The sequence below is a fragment of the Spinacia oleracea genome, chromosome 1 (genome assembly GCF_020520425.1).
Source record: "Spinacia oleracea cultivar Varoflay chromosome 1, BTI_SOV_V1, whole genome shotgun sequence".
Classification (NCBI taxonomy): domain Eukaryota; kingdom Viridiplantae; phylum Streptophyta; class Magnoliopsida; order Caryophyllales; family Amaranthaceae; genus Spinacia; species Spinacia oleracea.
The window spans coordinates 97,688,741-97,715,652 of NC_079487.1; the positions used below are offsets into that span (position 1 = coordinate 97,688,741).

The window sequence follows — 26,912 nt, forward strand, 5'->3', positions numbered from 1 at the left end:
ACTTGATTTTAAATTTTTTCGATCTGAAAAAAAAAACATTTTTCTTATTTAGTTTAAAGAGAATTGTACTAAGGACAAAAATTCCAACATAAAGCTACATATATCATTGCTAAATACGATGTCCGACTGGAAAACTCAAAACATTAGACGACATGACAGAAGTATGTCAAGTTTCCTTGTGTGTCTAGGTCCGTAGGTCGTGCCTAAGCCCTAAATTTGTTGGAAAATACAACACAATTCTGAAATTTGTCCAAGGACAAAAAAAAATCACAACTTGGTGAACACGTAGACCATGTCGATAAATGGATATCGGCATATTGCCAACTCCAAGCATGGTCCGAAACAACACAAAGATATTTCTTATTCCACAATTTCTAGCATACCCGATATCTCCGTAAGACATAGAGAAATTCCATAAATTATGAAGTATTTGTTCATAATTTTTTTTTTGTTTTCGGTGGAAAGAGAGTCACACAAACTACTTAAAGAACAATGTAAAGAAGATTACATTCCTTTTTTAACACTTCCTGTGTTCTTATTTAAGTGTCCACTTTCCAAAAATAGTGTTCCCTTATGAGTGTCCACTTTCCATTTTTTGACTACACTTTTTCCAATTTTCCATACACTTTTCACACTTTTCCATAAATCATGATTGTTTTTTCCTACACATTCTATATTTTTCCCACTTTTCCATCCTCAAATTCCTTTTTATTTTGTATTTATCAATAAACAATTATCTACTTTATCATTTCCAAAAAACACAATTACAATCATTTTTTTTCTTACACACTTTTTATTTTCGTTAATTACTGTGATTTTTTTAAAGTGAACACTTAAACAGAAACGGATGGAGTACCATCTTTTAACATTACCAACTAAACTGACTAACATAGCCTCATAAAAAACATTGGGACCCTTCGTATGACTGACCGTTTGAAGAAAAGTGTGAGTGAGTAAATAGTGTAAAACTCCATGAAGCATGATTTCAAAGAAAATTGTGTACAAAATTGAAGTTTTTAATACACAACTTCCCTCTAGAAAAGGACTTGTACTCTCTCCTCTTTCTTTCGCTGTTCTTCTTCTCTCTCTCCCTCTTCCCTCGTGAACCAAGTTAACCCCACTATCACTCTCTCTACTCTCTCCCTTTTCCCATGGATGTTCCCCTTATTTTTCACTGTAAGTTCCAAATCTTACACTATGCTCAAACTCAAACTCAAACTCAAACTCATTCTCCTTTTTCGTTTTCCTTTTTTTGATTGATTTGTTTCGGAGAAACCCTAGCACAAACCCGTGATTGGTTTTAATTTCTTGTCATTTTATTTTGGGATTTTGTTCATAGATTTGATCTTTTAGTGTTTAATTTCTGTGGGTTTGTTTTGTTTTGTATGTTTGTTTCCTCAGTTTGTAAGATGAGGATTTCAATTTGTGTTTTGTGTTCACTGAAATGAATAAGTTCTTGCAGGTTAGCTTGGATTTAGGTTCATAAAGGTATGTACAACTTGTTTGAGCTGATTTGGGTTTGATTTTGTTAGTTTTTTTTAAAAAAAAAGTTAATTGGTTGTTTAAGTTCAGAAGAAGTGTAGGAAAATTGGGAAGTTCTGAATATTGAGTAAATTAAATTGTGGAGGGAAGTGGGCATGGTGGGTAAAGAAGATGAAACTAGTTCATGGGGCCAGTATCAAGTTTGCAACAATGCCCAGAAAAAGTTTTGGAGGTCGGCTTCATGGTCGGCATCTAGAACCGCTGCCCATAACCCTGATAGTGATGATATTGATAGTGTAGATCCGAATGGGAACTCTGGGATTAATGGTATCCAAGCACGGAGGTTTCCTGCTCCATTAACTCCTCGTTCCCAACAGAATTGTAAAGCTAGATCATGTTTGCCCCCACTACAGCCCCTCTCTATTGCTCGAAGGAGCTTGGATGAATGGCCAAAGGCTGGCTCAGATGATATAGGAGAGTGGCCTGGACCACCCACACCCAGTGGTAGGGATGTGAACAAGGGTGCGGAAAGGTTGAAGCTTGATATGTCTGCTATTCAGACAAATTCAGAGAGGAATGGAGGGTTTGTTAAGAAAGATAAGATTGCATTCTTTGACAAAGAATGTTCTAAGGTGGCGGAACACATTTATCTTGGAGGTGACGCTGTTGCTAGGGATAGGAATATACTGAAAAAGAATGGGATTACCCATGTGCTCAATTGTGTGGGTTTTGTTTGCCCTGAGTATTTCAAAGCTGACTTTGTTTATAGAACGTTGTGGCTTCAGGATAGTCCTTCAGAGGATATTACTAGCATACTTTATGATGTATTTGACTATTTTGAAGATGTTAGGGAGCAGAAAGGAAAGGTTTTTGTTCATTGTTGTCAAGGTGTATCTCGGTCTACATCACTAGTAATTGCATATCTTATGTGGAGGGAGGGGCAGAGCTTCGATGATGCATTTCAGTATGTGAAAGAAGCTAGGGGTATTGCTGATCCAAACATGGGTTTTGCTTGCCAACTGCTGCAATGCCAAAAGAGAGTTCATGCCGTTCCTCTCAGTCCAAGTTCATTATTAAGAGTATACAGGATTTCACCTCATTCTCCATATGACCCTTTACATCTTGTCCCGAAAATGTTAAATGATTTGTCTCCTTCATCCCTTGATTCCAGAGGCGCATTTATTGTACAGGTGTCTTCTGCAATTTATGTTTGGCTGGGAAAGAATTGTGAAGTTATAATGGAGAGGGAGGCGAGAGGTGCTGTGACTCAGATTGTGCGGTATGAAAAGGTACAAGTACCTGTCCTTGTAATTAAGGAAGGTGAAGAGCCAACCCTTTTTTGGAATATCTTTTCTGATTTCGTGATGGACAAATGTGCTAGTGGTGTAAACTATGGGGACGCTAAAATTCAGCCTGGTGAGAGGAAAGTTGACTCTTATAATGTGGATTTTGAGATCTTTCAGAAGGCAATCAAAGGGGGTTTTGTCCCAGCTGTTGCATCATCAGAGATCGAACATGAAACACATCTGCCTGCACGGGAGAATAGTTGGAGTGTGTTGAGATGCAAGTTTGCCTCCGGTCATATGAAGGAGTTTGTCTTAGCTCCTAAATTGGTTCTAAATAGACTTCACTCTGATTCTAAGCATAGTCATGGAGAAAGTATTATTTCGAATAACTCACGTATATCTGATGTTACATCGGTGCCCTCAACGTCCTCATCACCTTCTTCTCTGTCATCACCTTATCTTTCTCCAGATTCCTTCACTTCTGATTCAAGTAATAACTCGAAGTATTCCTCGGAGTCTCCTATAGAGTCACCCTTGTCACTACCCTCAGCTTTTTCTAACATGTCTCTTCTCTCGTCTAAAACTTCTACAAATATATCTAACCATCCAGGCTACATTGAGGTTAACTTTGGTTCAAATCCTCTAAGATCCACTAACTTACCTTCCAGAAGGTCACCTCTGTCACTTGCAGAGCGTAGGGGTAGCTTATCCAGGTGCCTGACTTTGCCAAATGTGGCTGGCGACGGAAGGATGCAAGGATCTCCGCAAGAGTTCTTTGCCGGCAAACAAGATGATCACGTAAATGATAATACCTGCATATCGTTTGAGCTGGATAGGGGAGGAATGATTGCAGCTTGCAAGAATGCTTCTCTTGAAAAGGATCTTGATTCTGATAAGCTAGAGAGCAAAAGTAGTCCTTGTGAAAAGGAATTTTCTATACCAAGAGGGAAATCTACCTCGAGTATAAATGCGGGAGTTGTGGCTGTAGTTTCCACTAAGTGTGATCTCGAGCGACCTTTGGTTTACCGCTTACCGGATCTGGAGAAGGTATCGGTTTCAGGAGCATGTAAGCTTGATTCTGGTTCAGCATTCATCGTCGTGGATCCAGCGAGAGTTGCATCCCCCATCAAAGATTCAAATATCTATCTTTGGGTTGGCAATTCTTTCAAATTTGGTCAAAATCAATTACATGCATATAGGAAGGTAGGTGATGTAGATTTAGCTGACTTGGAGCAAGCTGGTTCTGATGTTCTATCTCGCATGGGTCTTCCTGAAAGCACCAACATTAAGGTATGCTTCACTTGCTTTTCATACTTTCTGTTCTTGACTATGCAATTCCTTATAGATTCATGGTCTATAAAAATATCTTATACAAAGTAGTTGCATATTCAAATAGTTACCTAGATTAGTGTCTAGAGTCCCTAGACAATAGAAATAAATAAGCTGGTACTCTGAAATTTGATATATCGTGCTTTCCTCGCATTTCACTTTGGTTTGCAGTTAGACTTAAAGGTTGGAAAAGTTGGATCTAGATTATGACTTTGCAATTGCCTAGTCTCCCAAAGAGTCTCAGCTGCTTCGAACTTTTTGTCTTTGAAATAGAATATCTGCTGAATTTCGGAAATAGGATCTAACCTCAAGCAAGATATTGAATTGGTCTATACTTCTTTCATTTGTTTAAAATGTATAGACCAATTCAATATCTTGCTTTTTTTTACTTCTTATTGTTCTTTTCTGATTGAGATGTTTACCGTAGTGGTTTAGTATTTCATGAATAGGGATGCAAATGAAAACTATGTAGGCTAACTCTTAAGTTAAGTCACATTTTACCTTTAGTTTTGCATCTTTTTGCTAATTTTAAGAGTTCAAATTTAAAGGAAACTTTATTTTTAAAAACGTATTCAAGTTTAGTTAACTTTTCTAATAAATGGGGATGCACCTGTCCCTCCCGAGGATCAATGGTACCCGTTGTCATATTTGGATCGGTAGGTGTCTGTTTAGAACTTTAGACACTACTCATCAGAACAAAAATGCGCAACTGCTCTGTTTGCCTCTGCCATTTTATGAAAATCTTCCTTTCTGTGTGGCATCACTACTTATTTTTGAACTTGTTTTGAATGCAATATTTCTCCCCTGGTGCCCTTTTACTGCCCTTATAACCAAATAAGGGAAATTGCCTTTTCTTTTTGAAGTATAATTTATTTCAATTATGAATCTTAGTTCAGAAAAAATAAGAAAAAACAAGCTACTGCCTTGCTACCTTGAGATACACATAGCTGTCACATTTCTCAGCCTTCAATTTCACATAACCATATCTCTATTTAAGTACTGGAAATCCTTCCACTGTGTGTCATCACCACTATCTTTGGTAGCATCCACACTTTTAGATATTGTTTTGAATTGCATATTTCGACCCTGATGCTTTTTAGCTGCCCTTAGCAACCAATTAATGGGCTAATGACAAGTGTTTTTCTCTTATACTCCCTCCGTTTCGTTACAATGGTTACACTTGAGCTTTCACACCAACCAAGAAAAATGATTGGAAAGTAATGGGAAAAGTGGAATGTTGTAAGAAAAAAATAATAATAAATTAGGTTGAGTGGAGTGTTGCAAAAAAAGAAGAATAAAAATAGGTTATGTGGAAAGTTATGAGTGAAGAGAATATAAAAATAGGTTGAGTCATTGAGTGGAATGTTGTAAGTCGAGTGTGAATGCATTAAATATGGTCAGCCATATATCTGGAATAAAACATAACCATTAATTTGAAATGTCCATTTTTAGAAATCCAATTCTTAACCAATGAAACGGAGGGAGGATATCTTACGTCAATTATGAATTTTGGTTCAGAAAAAAAAGTACCCGCTTGCTACTGTGAGATAGACATAGTTGTCATATTTTCAGCTTCAATTTCACACAACTGTCTCTCGGGTCTTTAAGTACATGACATCCTTCCAGAAGGAGAGGAGGGAGGTGTGAGACAGTGAGAAGGAAGAAGAAACCAAGTACATAATAAAGAACATAGAGCAGGGCATCAAATATTTGAAGACTTAGGTCAAAACTTACTCAAAGTCTCAAACTCAATCCTTGATAACCACACAATATCTGTTTTAAATCATGTATCTATAGGGCTTATAATTTTTGAGGTTTTTGGAGCTGGGTCTGCCTATAGTTTGTTAACTGGGCTTCGCTGTAAGTTGTTATAAAAACCACTGATGTATTAGAAGAAGCCGATCATCATCATACAACATGAAATATGGACTTTGCATGGAGCTACTTTTGTTTAGCTGTAGATATTCTTTTCCTTTCAAGTGAATTAAGTCTGAAATAAGGTAATTGAAGGTGATGATGAGAGGATGAAGTAGTGGCAAAGATAATAAGCTAGTGTTGGCAAGAAGAAAATAATAGGAAAGAGGGAACAAATACCCTCATTATGGGGGGGAATAGTTACCCACCATCCAACTAGGGTGATTATTGCCCTCATTCGGGGGTAATAACTCCCCCCTTCCTCCCTTCTCCTCACAACACCACCACTACCATAACTTCTCATCACAATACCACCACACCACCCTCCTTGCAACCACCTCAATTCACTTTCATTGTCCTTTTATTAAGGTGGTTTGACTTTTATTGCCCCATAATCCATTACACCCAATCCAAGCATGCCCTTCATGTGAAAAGGTTCAGGAGTAACTGTCAGGTCCCATAGTAGACTTCTATCATTTAGATCTTTGCATGTATCCTGAAGCCTGTCTCCTTAATACTAGAGCGTCACACCTTACATAAAATAGTTATTCCCTCGTCGTTTTTTTTTTTGTTGTTGTACCCATTTTTACTCTTGTTTCGAAGAGGGTGAGTAGGTGTAGGAAAAGTAAGTGAGAAATGATGAAAAAGGGTAAGATGGTAAAAAATGATTGCCAAAAAAATAGAATAAAAATAGAAGTGGATAGAACATAAAAACACCTCTTTTGGAAAGTGGGTACTTAAAAAGTTTTTAAAAAAACAGAGGGAGTATTTTAAAATAGAAAAATGAGTCTACATGACCCGTTTCTGAAAGAGAAAGGGAAAAAATGGATAAATTTGGGGTTTTCTTTCTCCTCTTTTCAATGTAGTAAATTATAAATGCTAGGGAGTCATTAAAGTCACGTGGTTTTGGCCCTTTTTTTTAAAAAAATTTATTACTTCTTAGCAATTGGAGCATCATACCATAAGGCGCATAAGCCTCTGCCCCTTGAGCCTGGGAAAAGGCGCATAAGGCACGTGCCTTTTGTAGCTTGCCTGAGCCTGTCATGGCTAGGCGCCAGGACCTAGGACCTACGCCTCAAGCCGAACTTTTTAAAACTAAGGGCTATGCTATGTTATTCACCATTTGTAGCTCAGCTCACTGTTTACTGTATTTGCAAAAAACATATTTATTTTACTTTTCTAGAAATTCAAATTAAGAGGAATGCAGTGAACGGTGAATGGAGTATTTTTTGCGGAAGTGCCAGATACTCCAGTGGAAAAAAATCAAGGAGGAAAGCAAAATTATGGCTGGGGAGGGATAAATTATTTTGGTCTTTTAAGTATGCAATGTTGGTGGTTATTTAACTATTTTTGTTAGTCCTAGTAATTTATGATGATTATGTATTTCAGATTATCAGAGAAGGAGAAGAACCAACAGAATTCCTTGAAGGATTGAGTACATTGTAGCAGTACGCTAATTAGGAAAGATTCTTCTGATCCGTTTTATCTTTGTTAGGCAGATTTTTATTTGGAGAAATACTGCCTCACAAAGCTTTCGAGGTAATGAACATTCTTTGTGTTAAATTTCTGAATATTACTTGTAATTTCAGTGTCGGTGACAACTTTTGATGGTTGTGAATGAGAAGCCTTTGTGTGAAACAGGGGTTCTGGATGCTGTTGAATTGTTTAGTACTGATATTGTTCATGCTCTGTTTTACCGATGTTTCATTATTTCAATGTGTTGATGACAGTGGTTGGTTTCGCCTATATTTTGCAGGCTGCAGTGATGTTTACAGGGTCTGCTAACCTGGATGTACAGACTACAGTCATTCAACGCCCTCAAAACTGTTATAAAGAATTTCTGCAGATACTGATGTAGTAGTTTTAGTACTAGTAGTAGAAGCACCTTGTATATTCAGAATTACTACTTTAGGAAGGTCATTCTAGACCTGCTAAATGCAATAGTTATTTATTTATGCCCAAATTTCCCCTTCATTTTATGCCTTTTTATTTTATGCTAATTTATTGAAGCAAAAGTTAGTTATTTGGGCGAGAAAATAAGCATCTTGAAGATTCTTTGCCTAGTTTACGTTACTTTTTTAGATGGCAATCGAAAAATATTGGAAAACGATGGGAAACACTAGGTACTAACTTAACAAATAAATTTAGGTTCTGCCTTGCAAGATACTACGCCCTGAATTCAGATTAGTCCTAAGGGTGAACCGGGTGCTTACACCAAGATACTACGTATATAATATTGCAAGAAATTTTTATTTAATGCGTTTGTATGTTGTATTGTGGTGTAAAAATATTAGCTATCGACCTAGCCGTTCAGACCAGGCCAAAGGCTATTAAGAACAGAGGAAATTAATGTCTTTTAAATTATTTGTTGTGAGAAAAAGTAGGTGTAAGCAAGTAGTATGAGAATATGGAAGAGAAAAATATTGATATAATGGGTAGCGGGGATCATAAGAGAAGAGAGATATAAATTTAGGGGGAAAATGAGATTGTACATTAACCTCTGACTTACAATGGTATTTTCTTTCAAAGAAATGGTATATTTTTTTTTAGAGAAATTGTACTTTTTTTTTAATAATGGTACTATGTTTTTGAAGAAATGGTATGTTTTTTAACGGAATGGTACTCTTTTTTAACGAAATGGTACTTTTTTTTAACGAAATGATACTCTTTTTAACGACATGGTACTTAAATAGTACTGAAACGGTACTATTTTGTTTTTGTCTTTTCCTACTACCATCCTTGCTACTTTTGTCATTTAATGAGTGTTATGTTTTTACAATACATCACGGATAGACGCAGAGACGAGCCCATTACATGACGAGTAAGAGAATTATCATGAGTATGCACGTGAATGATTTAAAAAATAAAAACAAAAAACAAAGATAAACGAGATAGTTAAGCGCGTTTTCTCTCAACAACATTACCTAACTTCGTAAAAGAAAATGTGTTGCCTGATGGGATCTATCTCCCAATGATCTAGCAATGCTATATAATCCGGTGCTTTGTTTGCTTTCCCCTAAATGAAATGATATTGAACCTAAACAAAATGGTGAAAGAAAGTCTTCACACCTTCCAAATGTGTAGGTGAATGAATTACAGTGAGACATATTGGTTGTATAATGTATAAAGACACGTTATGTCATACTCATTTGTTGACGGTTCTTTTTACTTCACAGTTTTCTGATACCTCTTGCAGGTATTTTTTAACCAGCGTTATAGGTCATATTTATTGAAAGTGAGGAGAATGATAAGGCAATCCTCATCTCCAAAGATCTTCTAATGAGATTTAATCTTATGACCTTGAAATTATGAGATCAAATGATATGCACACACATTTTATTTCTTGTTCGTTGTACTCTTAAAACTATAAAGGATCACGAGTCTTTCCTGTTGCTGCCACGTCATTGACTGCTTGAGGTGTTGTGACAATAAATACTATATGTAATATGTTAAAAAAAATTATGACTAAGTAAATTCTTACTCATTCAACCGGTCTTGTTTAATGTCATTTGAATACACTTAAAAGTTAGAAATGTGGTTTATACAAGCTGGATTTAACAACCAAACCAAATTCCATCATATTTAATCACACAAAAAAGTCAAATCAATTGAATGAATTTAACAAATTTCATCAATTTAACAAAGCCCAGAGATTCGAAGATAAATTCGAAGATAAATTTGAAGAATTTTGAAGAAAATTCGAAGAATTGAAACAGAAATTTGAAGAGAAATTCGAAGAGATTCAGAGAAAATTGAAGAACGAAGAATATCAAACAGAACAAGGTTATTTCTCCCTTGAAATTCTCCCCCAAATTGAGCCTCTCTTGTATTGAAGAACGAAAATTGACAAGAAAATTGACAGGAAAATTGAAGAACAAAGAACATCAAACGAACAAGGTTGTTTGATCGATTTTTTTCCAGATTTACAAAATTTTGCTTTGATTTCCCTAACTGTGTTTTGGTGTTTTGGTGTTTGTTGTTTTCCCGATCAAACGAACTTTGTTTTGGTGTTTGTTGTAGAATTTGAACCACTTACAATATCGTGGCTTGTGCGGCAAGTAGTCAACAATGGCCGCCTTCAATCTTCTTCGGCAACTCCATCATTCTCTGTAACGAGATTTCACCATGGGGTTGATGGAGTTGGACTTGTCGCAACAGAAGGAGAGAAAATGAGTTGGTTGATGCAGCCGAATACCAAAGAAAATCAGTCGCCGGCCTGCTTCCACCGTCGCTACTGATGTTGTTATTGTTGCTTGGCGGCGATGGTGGCGGCTGGAAAGTCGACCATCCTGGTAGAGGTGGGAGATCCATGGAAGAAACAGGAAGAAAAGGTGGGGGAGAGAGAAAAGAAAAATATGGGTTTAATTAGGAGTTTAGTTGATTAATTGGGAAAAAATGGGTTAATGGGTGAGTTAAATGGGTTAATTAGGATTGATGACGTCATAAGGGTACTTGGTGTATTATGTTTTGGAACAGGGGTATTTTATGAATTTCTGAAAGTCGAGGGGCATTTGGTGAATTTCGCCAAAATTCAGGGGTATTTCATGAAAAATCCGTATTTTTTTAGAGCATCTCCGATAGTTATAGCTAGAGACTTTTATTTGTAATTTTTAGAAATTTCAAGCTACTAGTTTGACCATTGGAATTGAAATGATAAATTTGCTTGAAAAACTTGGCCAATAAAATAATATTAAATTTAATTTAATTTAAATATCGATAGACAAATATGACTACATTAAATATCAATCTAGTAGCTAACCACTAGGGTACTAACTAGCTATGAAGAGAAGTAGCTTGAAATATTATGTAGCATGACAAGCTAATTTAGAAATTAGCTTACCGTTGGAGATGCTCTTATGTCACATAAGATTTCAAACTACGGAGTATTTCATTTTCTAGCTAATTAATTTATGTTTCTATGGCTAGCAACTAGCTTGTTATTTAAATTGGTCTCACTTGTCAATTAATTATTTTGCAACTTTTGGGACCTAGTTATCTAGCTAATTAGTTTGTTTAAGCTAATTTGCTTGGCCAAACTAATTTCTTATTTTCACTCCAATGGTTTAGCTATTAGCTGGAAACTTTTATAAATTTCAAGTTAGTCGCTAGCTAAAACCATTGGAGATGGTCTAAGAAGTTGAACACTTGATCCTCTCAAAAAATTCAAACATTACCCGTTGAAAATGTAAGATAATATGGAGTTGATTGTGTCCAAGATATAATGAAATTGGTGGGTAGTCAACTTTATTACTTCAAGAATTGCATGAAAGATGGAGGTTGATGGTCGACTGTAAGGAGATGTTAAGTTTTTCGTGTACACTTATGTTTTTTAGTTAAGAATTTCAAATAAATTTATTTATGAGTACTAATGCATGTTTATTGTTACTGTTATAAAATATTAATGGATTAATCACATTTTTTGTTAGCTGTTGATTTATGATTATTTATTTGAATGTTTTAATGTGATCTTTTGGATTGTGTTCTTTTTATGTATAAATGAGCGTCTTTTGAGTTTTTTTTTTTTATACATGTAAATATAAATATTTATATTTTTTGAGTTACTCTGTTTTTAGTTATGAAAAAAAAATCAAAAAAAGAAAGATGAATGAGGTGACTCGGCACTCGGGTGAGGACACATTTCACCCACAGTTTAAGTTTTTAAATACAATGTATAGAAGGGTTAATCACTAATATCATCCCTGAATTACAAAATATAATAAATACGGAGTAAGAAATAGCAATATTATTTAGAAACCAAGGGGATACAAATGGATAAGATAAACATAATATATTTTGCCTTTTGGAACAGAGAAAAGACAACACAATATTTAGAAACGGAAACGTAAAGGAAATTAAAAAATTTAAACGGATGAAGTAGTTAAGTACTCCCTCCGTCCCTAAAAGATTGTCTTATTTGATTTTTTACGATCTCTAAGACACGAGTTAAACCGTAAGTATCTCTAATTATACACGCGTAAAAAATATAAACGTTGATATTCCTAAAATATATGTATTGAAACGAACTTAATAAGACACACATGAGTAGATGACTATAATATTTCTCATAGGTTAAGGAAATTTCATGGTCAAAGTTTTAAAGTTTGACTCAAAATATTAAAATAGGGCAATCTTTTAGGGCAGAATGAGTATTCTTTAGTCATTTCGTTTCTGAATAAATGCATTAATTGTACTTTTACATTGTTTTTCACTTGATTTTACTAATGCATTAATTATTAATTGTACTTTTACTTTGTTGGATTAGTCACAAGGTATATTTTTATAATATGAATATTTGTATAACTTAGATATTAAGAAATATTAATAGTTAAATTTATGCGCTAACAAATATATAGCTCAAAGTAATACATTCAATCAGAAACGGAACAATTTTCTAAAAATTAGATAAGGTTAGCCTTCTAATCCTTTTTTAATCTTTACAACTTGAGGTGGGTTGATAATTTTGTGTTATCTCATGTGGGCCATGTAGACCATACTTATATTTTGTTTGATTTGGGCACTGCCCACTTATTTACTTGTCCAGAATCTACAAATGTGGTAGATAAGGTTCGAGTTTTCTTTGCTTTTGGAAAATTCAAGTTTATCCATTGACAATCACACCTAAGCTGAGGCCCACATTCTTAGATTCTGGACCTTATGTTTGGATTCCTACTGGTTTGGATGCCTAAAATAAAAACCCGGTTGTTCACGTTTTTCAATTAGAGAGTTATTTCTTTCTTTCTTTTTTGGTTTTGAAGAATCAATTACAGACATGGTGTTTGGTTCGTGAATTTTAGATATAGCTAGATTAGATCTCGTGTACTGCACGGATATTCTAAAATATGTGATTAATTTTTAAAATATATTTGACTGAAATATTTCTCTTCCTAAAGTTGTTGCATAATTAATAAAATCTTGAACGTACTAATTTGATCATCTAATACGGAGTATGCAATTTCCGTCCTACTACGAATTACATAATGTATATGCTTCACATGCTAATTTGGCCAAAATAATGAAGATTTGACCGAAATATTGAGTAAATATCATTTCCATTATCAATATAACAATTTGACTAAAATATTACCAAAAGTTACTTTTAGAAAACTATTATTATGTTATATATATTATTTCCATAATCCATAAACAAACATATTTTTTTACATTAACCGTAAATAAAAAAGAATAGAAAATTTCGGCGGGAAAATTTCGCACTGGGAAGTGACATGTGTCACTCCTGGTGTCTGTTTTAGTATAATGTGTGTGTAATAGATGTGTTTGTTTGAAAATTTTGGTATGGGGTTTAGAAACCTAGGAGGAGGTGGGTATGACTCATAGCTTTACTTCAGGTATCAAATAAAAGAAAAAAAAAACTCATCTCTTAACTGAACCAAACACGTGGAATTAAGAATCAAGTTGCAAACTCATACCACCTAAATATTATTTTTGATTCCAACCCCGTACCAGTGTGCGAACCAAACGCCTCTTAAATTTATTCCTCTTATAATTGACTTGAATATATGTGAACTTGTTAAAATTAACCTAAATACGGAGTATTATTTTTTATTCCAACCCCATACCAGTGTGCGAATCAAACGCCTCTTAAATTTATTCCTCTCGTAATTGACTTGAATATATGTGAACTTGTTAAAATTAATTAAACATGGTTTAACTGATTGCTGTTCAAAATGTGAGTTATCATATATGTAGAATTTAACTAATAAACAAAAGGGAAGTATTTATATTGTTGAGTCTTAATATTTTTTCCATATACTTGTAACCTTTCCTATTTGCTTTATATTCGCGTCTGGTTCACTGGTTGGGACACTTTGCCTGGTCCTAGCGACCTAGCGGTTGAAGCTATTTTTCAAGCTTTACTTCTAACAAGTGATATTTAAGGGTCTGAATAGACCTGTTTGCAACCATGTAAATTTGAGGTGATAAATTTATTGGACTAAATTAAAACTTATTAGACTTATTTGTCGTAGTTGAAAATTTTATTGAAACTTATTTGAATTCACTGGACCTATACCTTATCTTTTCCAAGACAAAAAGAATGACTAAAATGATAATATGCTACTGACTATCTCTTTAGGATACAGAGTAACTTATACATGGCTCATTTGATATTACTGCCTTCGATTTTTGGTTTTAATGATTTTTGGTTTTAATGATTTTAAATTAGGTTATTCATGAACTTAAGATTAGTCATGCATATATTACGTAATAATAATGTTAATTTAACTAACAACAACAAAAACTGAATAGTACTTTATATAGTTCCCATGTTTTTGTTTTTAGTTTCCTAAAATACAGAAATTTAAAACAAAAAACGATTAAGAACATACCCGACATACCCCTTTCCGTTTTAAAATAGTTTAGCCATCATACGAAGAACAATAATACGAAGTTGTAACCCTATGATTAAATACTCCTAATATATATATATATATATATATATAATTTCCTCGTACACTTGTCAATCCGTAATTGTTTGTATATGATTAGAGTTAGGTATAACATTTGATGAACTTTGGTGTATCAACAATATCAACGTTAAGCAATAATGAATGACAGATATTTTGACATACGGAGTATCTTCCTTGTGTTTAAGAACATCAACACATCAACACGAGATCTCTAAATACTCCTAATAAATGGTCAAACCCACGAGAATCATGTAATCACCTTATATTTTAAGTTGGCCGGCTATAAACAATCACACCTAATACAAACTCATAAATTATAATTACGAAATGTCGTTTGCAGTTGTACTTTATTTTTTGAATTGCTGTTAATGAGCGCTTGATTGACTCGTGAATTATTCGAGAGCTACTCCAATTTTTATGAGCTATGACTTGAAGAATAAGGCTCAAAATATTACGGAGTACTTTTTAAGTACTCCCTCCGTTTCTTTTATTTGTTACGTTTTGATTTTTGCACGTTTATTAACGTATAATAAATATTACTTTTCTTTTTCATTTAAAAAATAAAACCAAGTAAAACCTCAATCCACTAATCATTACAACAACCAATAAGATTGTTTTATTTATTAAAATGAACCAATAATGAAAAAGCACAAAGATTGCTAAGTTAACATACTTGGGAAATTGTAAAGAAATTTAATGAGTTGAAAAAATTGGACCAATTAAAATTAAAAGTTGGCACAAAAAATTATTGTATAATAAATTTATAAAAGGAAAGATTCTCCCACGTAACAAACATTGTGAAACACCCCAAAAGAAATACGTAACAAACAAAAAGAAACGGAGGGATTACTACATATTTTATTTACGTATTATATATAACATCTATTTTGCAATTAATTTGTAACAATTTGTACAAATTTACTGACAAGTTCAGAAAAAAAAACTAAGGTAAGATAAACTTGAAATTTTCAGCTATAAAAAGCTCAAGACTTGATTCTAATTCAAATCAAGAGTAGCGAGCCGAAAGTGAAAAACATCTAAGCTAGTATTTTTGACTTTTTAAGTTTTAAGTTACATGACAACCCCTTAACTGAAAGAATTGTAGTTCGTGAGTTTTATTAAAATACAAAGCAATACTTATATACATAGTACAGTAGGGTTAGGGTTTGTGGAGGCTTTCCATAATTACAGGATATTGTTACAAAATATAAAACATAAATATACGGTGTCTATCATTAACCACTAGTCTAGTTTTTTGTTTGTTTATATTTTGAGAATTAATTAAATTATATCTAAAATTTAGGGATTTCACGTCTTTTCAAAACCGTGACGCATTTAAATAAATTTAGCAAATATCTATTCATTACATCTTTTTCTTTTCAGCAAAAAGCTTGTGTTAATCACGAGAACCCAAATTCAAAAGATGAGTAAGCCTTATTCTTCTTTTGGTAAGAAAGTCAAATGGGAAACTATCAACAAAATTATTAAAACTAGCTTCTTGGTAAGCCGAGATATTTTGCAACGGTGGTTTAAATGTCGAGCTTATCTCTTTTGACCCTTACTTTTGAGAGACAACAAATAAAAGGACGATAGAAAATTCACAAACTCTTATTTACAAGGGTTGTACAATAAATATTGTACACCGGAGTAAAAGTTAACTTAAAATGCTTAAAAGTTAAGCTTATCTATGTAAAAGTTATCTAATTTTTAGTGAATTTTTTTTAATTTTAATAAAACTTATTTTTTCAAAATCACTAATAATGTATAAAATTAATCATTTAACCCTTTAAAATGTTTATCTTATCAACTTTCTTTTTACTAATATAAAAGTTAATCAAAACTAGGTTAAAGTTACAGAAAATTGAGTAAAAGTTATCTTGGTGTACAATAAATTTATTGTACACCTTGTGCGCGCAAGACCTTTTGTAGAAAATTCACCTTTATTTTTAGGAGGCAAAATAGACGACGAATTATTCAATCTTTTATGGTTTATTGATTTTTTTTCTTGTAACGATTATTCTCCTGTATTATCTGAATAGATGAGTTATATTGATTCTATCAGGTTGGTTCCTATGTTAGAGAATAACTTAATTTTTATTTCCTTATTAAAAAAAGAAGGTAGAGATAAAGGAGTAAAGAAGGCTAAGATTTGTTTGGTAAGCCAACAGCCTTCCAACCATTCCTCTAAATAGTTGTGTATAGTTGATTTTCATTATAGACTTCTATAACCTTTCCTTTGAATATGGTTTGATTTGTTGGTTTATTTTTAATCTTTTGTCCGTATGAACGAAGGCCACAAAATTATTCCGTAAATGGAAAGGGGGAATTTGAACGCCACAATTCACAATTCACAATTCACAATTCACAATTCACAATTCACAGTTCACAATTCACAAAACCAAAACTTGAACGACAATATTGTATGAAATGTCAATATCATTTAATTACTCCCACAGGCCACAGTACAGAGATACAATTGCCGCACTTACTAATACTATCAAGTTTTATCTACGAAATTATTTTCAGAAGAAAGGAATAAAGATGAAAAGAGGCAAGAGCTTTTGGTAAGACGAGAGAGCCTTGTATCAATTTCGTTGAATATTGTGTCTATGATTGATTTTAGAACACATTTGAAAATCTTTAAAAGGATATTGACATAATCTTCTTCTTCTTCTTCAATGTTCCACAATAATCAAAGGACGACATTCACATCTCATTACCGTCTGTCCGTGTATGGGTAGAAATGTAGAATGCTGAAATTTCCACCACAATACGTAAAACACGATATCTCTCTTAAAAAATAAAATAAATATTGTCAAAATGAGAACCGTCTTGTGCTCCATATTTTAAGCTAGCCGCGGCCAACATACACCCTATCACCAAAAAGAGCTCCATATTTTAAGCTAGCCCGCCGTAAACATCTACACCTATAAGCAAAATAGATTAATTTAATCACATAATTAGCAAACATAACAAAATCATGAAGCTTATTGAACTAGTGACGTGAACCGTGAACGTGATTCAGTCCCAAATCATGATGTCTATTATACAACAAAAAGTACAATCAAACATGGTACAACCTCACACTGTCTTTTCTTGCTCATTGTGTTATTTGGAGTCCCCTCGGCCTTAATACTTCGTACCATGCAAACTGTACAACAAGCAATACAATAGAAATCGTCATCCCACAGACTTTAACAACTACTTCATTATAGTATCAACTATCAAGTAGTTGTTCGGATAAACAAACTCAAAAATTGTTCAACTTGAAACAAAGAGATTATCCATATCTACAGATAAATCTACTAAATTATTATGCATCAAGTTGCAGCCCGCAATGTTATATGAAAACTACGTTTAGCCAAAAAGGAAAAGGTGTTAAAGGTTGAATAAATAAAGGTGTTAAAATTGTTCACTTTAGAACGACTATTCCTCTGCCTGGGAGGCTAGGAGCATGAAATACTACACTATTATCTCCATTCATTACCACCTAACCGCTGTGGTGGGCGCTGAACCAACAGACTACGTACAAGGGCATGGTTTCACAAAAGAAAACTACCTAGACAGCACTAGAAAAAACCAACTACTATACTAATCTCCAGGTACAGAACATGAGCAGAACAAACAAATACCATAGAATCTAGCTAAATCACATTACATTAGGTTAATGCTCCATGCTTCACCTAAGCAGAAAATTAATACAGAGTGAATTCTTCAAGATTATTTCAAAAAGTTTGTGAATTTGTTCTTGGTAGTTGGTACCCACAGCATGAACCCCAAAGGGTAGTGAACTAGTGATGTGAACGCGGTTCAATTGAAAACAGTACAACCGGCTAGACTATACCAACTATTTTATCAAGTAGTTGGTTTCCACGTCAGTCTAAAAAGGTAAGGATAAATAAATTCAAAAAATAGTTCCAACTTGAAACAAAGAGATAATCCATATCAAGAATAATTGACCTAGTAAATTATTATACATCAAGTTGTTGTCTGCAATTAATATGAAAAGCTTTGTTCCCTACATTTAGTCAAAATATGATAAAGGGTGAATAAATTAAGGGGTCGTTCTCTTATTACATAATTGTTTTTAACCCAAAAAGTGTCAAAAAAGTGATATAAAAATAAAAATAAAGGGATCGTTTTCTTGATAGATAATTGCTTTTGTAAACAATGAGTTTTATACGGCTACAACCAAGTTGGCCTTCAATGCGGATATCTATCAATGTCACAAATGATTTACTTTAGCAAGTGTATTCTACTGCGTAGGGAGGCTAGGAGAAATCATCATTATCATTACCCCATTGCCTCAAGGAGGCTCCCGCAAGAAGCGGGGTAAAAGGGGGTCAGGTGTACACAACCTTACCCCTGCAATTACAGAGAGGTTGTTTCCAATTGAAACAAAAGCAAGAGGCTATGAGAAAGAAATACACTATTTTCGCTATTCATTACCACCTAACCGCTGTGGTAGGGTGATGCGGTGAGCTAACACACCGTCTACAAAGGGCATGTTTTTACAAAAGAAAAAGGAAACAGCGCCAGAGAAAACCAAGTACTCCATACTATATATCAGGTGCAGAACAAAAATCATAGAACCCAACTAAACTAGCTAGAAGATATAACAGCAGGCTAATGCATTTGTCCAAACAGAAAATCAATACAAAGGGACTTACATCAAGATCACTCCACCAAAATTGTGATTTATGATAGCAAGTAAATTTGTACTTGATATTTACTTCCAAAACGTGAAACTTTGTTCGAAATTTTAGTTTTATGACTGTTGAGATGTAATTAACATTAATGATATAAATCAATGGAAAGCAAGGTGTTTATGGTCTTGACAAGCAGAAATTGTACCTGCCAATGAAGCAAATTGTATTCCTTGTAGTCAGATTATTTCAATCAGAGATACTTGACTACAATCACAGTATAAGTCAGCTGTGAACCTTTACGCGAACCAACAACCTGTACGAGTAGAACAATAGTTCACAGCCAGGTAAAACAGAAAGAATGAATTGCAAGATACAAATCAAAATCCAGTACAAACTTACCATTATAGGGCCAACAAAACCAAGCCTGAAACAAACAAGACTTGAACAAGAACAAAGAAAGGCTAAAGTAAGCAACACATTTGACAAAAATTAGCACGAAACACATGTGTGAAAACATGTTACACATATTAGTAGTTCATGAACATGGAACAAACTTCAGAGGCATCTCGTCAACCACATGGAGCAAGAACATGCAAGACATGTTAGATGTTATGTAATCAGCAATACCAAAAAAGAACATGAAGCATGTATTCAGATGTTATACTATCAACTGATTAGGGAAAAAGAGTACATATAACACAATATAGGTATTATTAACCAAACGGTAGAACATGATGCAAAAATTATGAATCATCCCACTGAGTAAACGAAAAACAGACGTGTTTCCCCCTTCTTCTTTGAAATTCAGTAATCAAATAATTGCTGAGCATTTAACACTTACTAGACGATTCACTTCATAATGGATCTTCCCCGTCTTGCTCATACCAAGAGGCTTCCAACCTCTCTTCATTAAGACTAAACAAGCAGATATGTGTAAGACTAGAGTGATCAAACAATATGTGCAACATATAATCTAAGAAATGTGTGAACTGTTTTCAAAACTTTGTGTAGAGTAAAAAGTTGATGTTCTTCGTGTTCATCATCATCAATACATAGCATTTCAAATTTCTGAAACCGGAGCAATGATTTACTACGGCGACTTACTGAGGTGAGGAGATTTGGAAAGAGAGAGAGAGGAAGAAGAGAAAGTGGATCAAATGTCCCTTGTTTGTTATACTCAAATTCAGAAATCAGTTTTGTAACTAAATTTTTCATTGTGCAACTCATAACAGAAATTCGGTAGGGGGAAGATGGAAAATGAAGCCAGATAAAAACATCTTTCTGCTTGAAAACCAAATTTCAGAAATTTTTGAAACCTGTTATCCAGAAATTACCACCCCACCACCCCCCCCCCCCCCCCCAAGGAAAGAAAGAAGGGGATCAAATGTTTCCTTGTTTGTTATACTCAAATTCAGAAGTAATCAGTCTTGTAACTAAATTTATCAATGTGCAGAACAGAAATTCGATAGGGAAGAGATGGAAACGAAGCCAGATAAAACATCTTTCTGCTTGAAAACCAAATTTCAGAAAAATTTGAAACCTTTTTCCAGAAATTATCACCACCACACCACACCCCCCCCCCCCCAACAAAAGCAAGTGATAAATAGAGGATATGCTGCTGATTTATGAGTGTGGTTGTAGTGAGAGTGAACCTTAAAACCCTGTTCTAGTAAAGAAACAAGTCAAAATTGTGGTGAAATAGATGAATTGAACAATGGTGTAGATGGAACTCGAACTTTGATTAATATACCAGCTAACATCCAAATCATGGGAAAACTTTGCTAATTGCTAAGCATTTTAGACTCAGAAAGCTAGTTCTGATAATCTTGTATTGACATCCAAGATCAATACACATCAGTGAAACATGAAACAAAATTCTACTAAAGATTAAACTCATGGACATGAAACATAAAAAAAGAATAAGTTATCAATAACACAACACAAAAAAAACAAAAAAAACCCACCACAAACGATATAGAACATAAAGTCAAACTCCGAAAATCCTAAAGGGGTTTAGCCTTCTGACAAAAATTTTAGCACACTGCTGCAACATAAGGGTATGCGGCAGCAGCAGCTGGGGGTGATGTGTAATTATCAGAGGCCACCGCCGCAGCAGCAGCAGCAGGAGGGGGTGTGGTGTATTTAATATCAGAGGCGGTGCTGGTCCAAACGATCTCCATAAGAGTAGGGCGGAGGTGGTTCTGGCAAAACCGATTGAACTCGAGCGTGTCCCCGCTATCCTTCTTCACCTCCACCATTAAGAAGGACGATGACACCGTGAACAGCTCGACGACGATTACCAGCTTGCCTTTCCTTCCCTTCTCTTGCCCTTGGAGCCTTACCACTGAGTCCCCTACCTTGCTAACCTTGAACTTACCACTCAAGGCTGCCAATTCCTCCAGCCTTGATATCACCTCAGTTTCTGACATTGTTGTTGTGAATCCGATTTCTTCCCTCTCCTCTCTCTTCTTCTTCTCTTCTGAGAACAACGCAGACAGGTCAAGCCCCTCTGACATCGAGATTATGTGGAATGCATTCAATGCCTCAACTTCCTTGAATTTGCTGTTGGTGGTGTTGTTGCTTTCATCATCGTCTTCGCAGTCGACACTGTCGGATTTAAACCACTTTGATTCCATAATCTCGGCCAAGGTGATGCGTGTGGAAGGGTTAGGATCGAGCATTTGAGTGATCAAATCACACGCCTCGGCTGATAACCAAGACGGGAGAGTAAAATCACCCTTGTTCACCTTACGATACATCTGCATAACATTCTCATCATGGAAAGGAAGGTACCCAGCAAGCAGAACAAAGAGGATAACACCACAAGACCAGATATCAGCCTTCGAGCCATCATACCCTTGACCCCTCTTGCTAACCACCTCCGGCGCAACATAATGGGGAGTCCCACAAGTAGTGCGCAACAACACTTGATTGTTCTCCTCTTCCTCGAAGAAAGCACTCAGACCAAAATCTGTTATCTTGAGATTATCATCTTGATCGAGCAGGAGATTTTCCAGTTTGAGATCCCGGTGGAAAACCCCTCGGCTGTGACAATAATCAACAGCTGAGATCAACTGCCGGAAATACGATCTAGCAGTTTGCTCTTCTAATTTACCCTCTTTTGAAACTTTAGCGTGGAGCTCGCCCCCTCGGACGAGCTCCAACGCTAAGAAGATCTTCGATTTGGTAGCCATGACCTCAAAGAGCTCGACAATATTAGGGTGTTTCAGCCTCTTCATCACGCTAATCTCTCGCTTCATCTGATCCATCATCTTCGCTCTTACCACCTTCTCTTTCCCTACCACCTTCATCGCCACGCTCTTCCCGGACTCCAGATTACGCGCATAGTACACCCGCGCAAAAGTCCCTTGACCCAGCACCCTTCCGAGCTCGTACTTCCCTTGCATCACTAACTTACAGTAATTCTTCCGGGGCTCCACACCGTCGCGCCCTCCGTTGTTCTTATCCTTTACAGCTAACATCAATTCCCCCATCATCTTGATTTTGGAGAAAATTGAAAACCAAATCTACCTGATTTAACCTGTTTTATGTACTCTTATACCTAAGAATTAAAGATCGAGGGTTGAGAATTCACAGATTTTTTTTTGGATCAGAGAAAGAAAAAGCTACCCGTCTTCGACGTGTTTACGGTGCCAATTCCGGCCCCCGAGGACATGATGATTCTTCTGAGCAAAACCACCGCGCACATACGGGTTAAAAAGCGATAGACAACTCATATTTCCGCATTAATTCGCCGGCAAAAGCCTTGTTTCCTATCTCACGGCGGAGATACGGTGGTTTGTTTAGTGTTTGGAGGGTGGGTTTAGGAAGTTAGGAGGAGGCGGAGAGAGCTTAGAAAGATACGAGAAGAAAAGATTGCTTTAATTAGGTTTGAATAATAAGGTATAAAAATTGAGGTAAGTATTTATAGTGTAGAATATAGGGAAAATTCGGCAGAAACCTAGAGGTATCCTTTCTGTTGTTGGCTTTTTCCTTATTTAAAATAAAAAATAAAATAAAAAAGAAATTACTGTAACTTGACTCAACCTGACGTGGAATCTTAAAAAATTGGAAACTCGTATTCCTATCCTTAGAATAATTTGCTTGAGATTAGATTTGTTAGGCAAATTGGTAGGTTGTAAAACAGCTCATAGTAAAGGGGGTGAGGTTGACTTGCAAATTGATGAAAAATTGAATGGTAAAGCCGGAAAAAGTATATAAAATAAATACGTGGATACAACTAGATCAAGACAACGATTGTTGGTTTCCTTCCGTATCCTACGTGGACTCGTGTGGAGGATCCAATCATATTACCCACCCACTCCGTCCTACTACCATGCAACTTGCTTCCTAGTAGTAGTGTACTACCTTTTCCGATTCAAATTCTTGATTTCCTATCGCCTCCTCTCATATTATACAATTTGATATTTACTTATCTGTGGAGTAGATGATTAATAGTTGGGTTGAATAAGTATCTGTATATAACAACTTTAACAATTTGTAGTACATTATTCCTCTCTATCTTATTTTACAATGTGATTTATCGTACATAAGCTAAAAATCTATCCTTATATTTACATAAGTTAATCGTATTATCAATAAAAGTTACCTAGTAAATTAAAAAGTTGACATAATAAAACTGTATAGTTACCCTAATAAAACTATATCGTTAATCTTTATAATTCAGTGGGATTCCAACGAAGTTTAAGATAGAGTTCCCTCACTTTGTCACAGTCACAAGACTCACAACTAGTTTAGAAGTTCTCGGTTCATATATTAAGGTGGGTTTGAGGAGGTGAAAGGTGGAACTAAAACAGAGAACGACAATTAATTAATTTTAGTGCTTAAATAATTAATTTCATTGCTTAATTAATCGGTTCAATTGCTTAACTAATCAGTTTAATTGCTTAACTAATTTTTTCATTACTTAACTTGTATGATATTGCTCGTAAGAAATAATCTCTTTGTCCCTCTTTAATTTATGGAATGCATGTTCTTTTGAGATTTTTTCATGTCTTATTGAAAATGAAATACTTTACCACTTAATCTCTCTGTACGCAAAAGGTCTTGTGCGCATAAGGTGTACAATAAATTTATTGTACACCAAGATAACTTTTATGCAGTTTTTTGTAACTTTAACCTATTATTATGTAACTTTTATATTATAAAATTAAAAAGTTGGTAGATAAACATTTTAAAGGGTTAAATGATTAATTTATACATTATTAGTGATTTTGAAAAAATAATTTTTATTCAAATAAAAAAATTTATCATTAAATAATAGATAACTTTAACCTATATAAATGTAACTTTTAAGCATTTTGAGTCAACTTTTACTCCGATGTACAATATTTATTATACACCCATTATAAATAAGAATTTGTGCTCTGCACGAGCCCACTTGATGAACTAATGAAAATGGAACGGAGGAAGTAGAGAGATCCTAGTATGAGTACAACCGCCTGTACTATTCAAGGGTATTTGTTTTTTCTCAAAGTGTTTATAATAGTTGTAACTTGTGAACACGTAGACAAATAAAGAGTATATTTTTTATTAAAGTTGGGAAATATACGGAAGCTGATACATATCATATACTGGGCTCCCATTGATCTATTTTACATAAGCAATCCCACATGGAATTTAAATTAAAATCCATAATAGCAACCCCACATGAAAATTTTAAAACTAAATCAATCACAGTTTAGGGTATGACACTATTTCATATCCAATGGTATATTTCATACTCCGTAAAATAATATTAAAAGGACAGAATGTACGACAAGGGCGTATTATTGAAATAGTTGTTTTTATGTGATCTGATACTGATCCGCCCACCGCCAGAGGCCATAGGTAGTTGTTGGTGATTCGGCAACGTAATAATGAGTCATCACTAATCAGCTACCTCTTGTTTTAGGTAGAGTGTTTAGACCATCACAATTCACAAAGGTGAATTAAAAAAAACGTGGTAATCATCAACTGGCAAGTGTTGTGTGGCAACTGCCCTTCCTTTCTTAATACCATTTCCAAATTCCAATGGCAGTATCAGTACGTACACGGTTTATATCGTTATCTTGTAGTTATGGATTTGTATGCCAACAAGATTCAAGAGCCATCTAACCCACCGTTATGGACACCATACTTCCAACCCACAATTCCAAATACCCGATTCAATTTTATATCGTGCTCTAACCCCATATTCATATCGGTTTTTTCATGAAATGCATCTGCGATTTAAAAAATGGATCCAATATACTCGCGTATTTCAAATTACATAATATACGCCTATTTTTGCGTATTATTTATTAAATACACATGGACTCAACGGACGTTATAAGAGCAATTTTTTTTCCGCATGAGTCCATTGTGCGAGAATCCAGAAGAGGTTTATTCAAGTACGTTTAAAAATACGCATTGCACATGGAGTTTTCAAGTTCGATTTTGAGAGTTATTAATCTGAACTTAGCGGGTGCTCTCTCACATCTGTTGAGTTTGTTCTTGATTTTGATTCTATTAAGGATTAAATAGAAGAAATGCAAGGCCCTGATGGTGGTGCAGCATTTGAGTGTCAAGCAGACAAGTGATAGAATTTAGAGTTCAGAAGCTGAAATCTAATTGTTGTATTGATGATTAAAGCAGAAATACAAGTCACAATACATATATATAAGAAGTAATAATCTAGAACCTTCCAAAGGTTGTTACTACTACTAACAAACAATATGAGAGTTTGTTATAACAGCTGCCATGTAGACAAGCTGACTCAGCATGAAGGTAATCATAGAATACTCCTTAGAACACTAAGCTTAACAGCCCCCCTCAAGATGGAAGGGGATGAGAATCATGCACACCCATCTTGGACAAAAGAAACTGAAATTGACCAGATGCCAAAGGCTTAGTAAACACATCTGCTAGATGTTCCTGTGTAGGCAAGTAGGAGAGTTGTAGAAGCCCTTCAAGCACCTTGTCACGAGTAAAGTGACAATCAATCTCAATGTGATTCGTCCTTTCATGAAACACTGGATTCTTAGCTATGTGTAATGCTGATTGATTATCACAGTTAAGAGTAATTGGCTTAAGATCATAAACTCCCATGTCAGTGAGTAAATTAACTATCCAAGTTACTTCTGAGGCAGCAGCAGCCATGGCTCTGTACTCAGCTTCTACTGAACTTTTAGACACTGTGTTTTGCTTCTTTGACTTCCGAGAAATAGGTGATCGTCCTAGCAGCAGTATATATCCTGTTACAGATCTTCTAGAATCAGGCCAAGCTGCCCAATCAGAATCTGAAAATGCTTGCAAAGAAATATTGTCTGTAGCCTTCAGTAGAATACCTTGACCCTCAGTGTGAGCCAGATACCTCAAAGTGTGATGTAATGCTGTAACATGAGGTTGCCTTGGATCTTGTAAAAACTGACTAAGGTACTGGACTGCATAAGACAGATCAGGTATGGTATGTGTTAGGAAGTTGAGTTTTCCAACAACAGACCTGTATTGTTCTGTATCTGTATATGGGTCACCATCTGTCTTAGATAATTTAAGATTCAGAGGTAGGGGAGTGATGGTTCTTTTGGAGACATCAAAACCACATCCAGTAAGAAGTTCCTTAGTGAACTTCCTTTGAGTGAGAATAACCCCATCTGCAGTATATCCTACCTCAATCCCAAGAAAATAATTTAGATATCCCAAATCCTTTATGCTAAACTCTTTGTGAAGATATGCTTTGAGCTCATCAAGTTTAGCAATATTGGTGCTAGTAAGGATGATGTCATCCACATATACAGCAGCTATGTTGATATTTGTGTCTGTCTTGTGAATGAACAATCTGTAAT

The 26,912-nt window shown here is 35.0% G+C and overlaps 2 protein-coding genes across 2 annotated transcripts; one reads left to right on the plus strand and one right to left on the minus strand.

Moving 5' to 3' along the window:
- The first annotated feature begins 1,009 nt into the window (after window positions 1-1,009).
- On the plus strand, window positions 1,010-7,966 carry LOC110798834 (protein-tyrosine-phosphatase MKP1). Its single transcript, XM_022004035.2, has 4 exons — window positions 1,010-1,176; window positions 1,463-4,058; window positions 7,401-7,550; window positions 7,768-7,966. The coding sequence occupies exons 2-3, from the start codon at window positions 1,638-1,640 to the stop codon at window positions 7,455-7,457; spliced, it is 2,478 nt and encodes an 825-aa protein (XP_021859727.2). The 5' UTR covers window positions 1,010-1,176; window positions 1,463-1,637; the 3' UTR covers window positions 7,458-7,550; window positions 7,768-7,966.
- Window positions 7,967-20,806: 12,840 nt separating this feature from the next.
- On the minus strand, window positions 20,807-22,995 carry LOC110778915 (CBL-interacting serine/threonine-protein kinase 6-like). Its single transcript, XM_056837124.1, has one exon. The coding sequence runs from the start codon at window positions 22,581-22,583 to the stop codon at window positions 21,120-21,122; it is 1,464 nt and encodes a 487-aa protein (XP_056693102.1). The 5' UTR covers window positions 22,584-22,995; the 3' UTR covers window positions 20,807-21,119.
- Between the last annotated feature and the right edge of the window lie 3,917 nt (window positions 22,996-26,912).

Excerpts from the sequence above, each read along its gene's own strand:
- LOC110798834 (XM_022004035.2), top strand. The coding sequence starts at position 1,638 with ATGGTGGGTAAAGAAGATGAAACTAGTTCATGGGGCCAGTATCAAGTT. Across the intron at positions 4,059-7,400 it reads CTGAAAGCACCAACATTAAG|ATTATCAGAGAAGGAGAAGA; the intron begins GTATGCTTCACT and ends TATGTATTTCAG.
- LOC110778915 (XM_056837124.1), bottom strand. The coding sequence starts at position 22,583 with ATGATGGGGGAATTGATGTTAGCTGTAAAGGATAAGAACAACGGAGGG.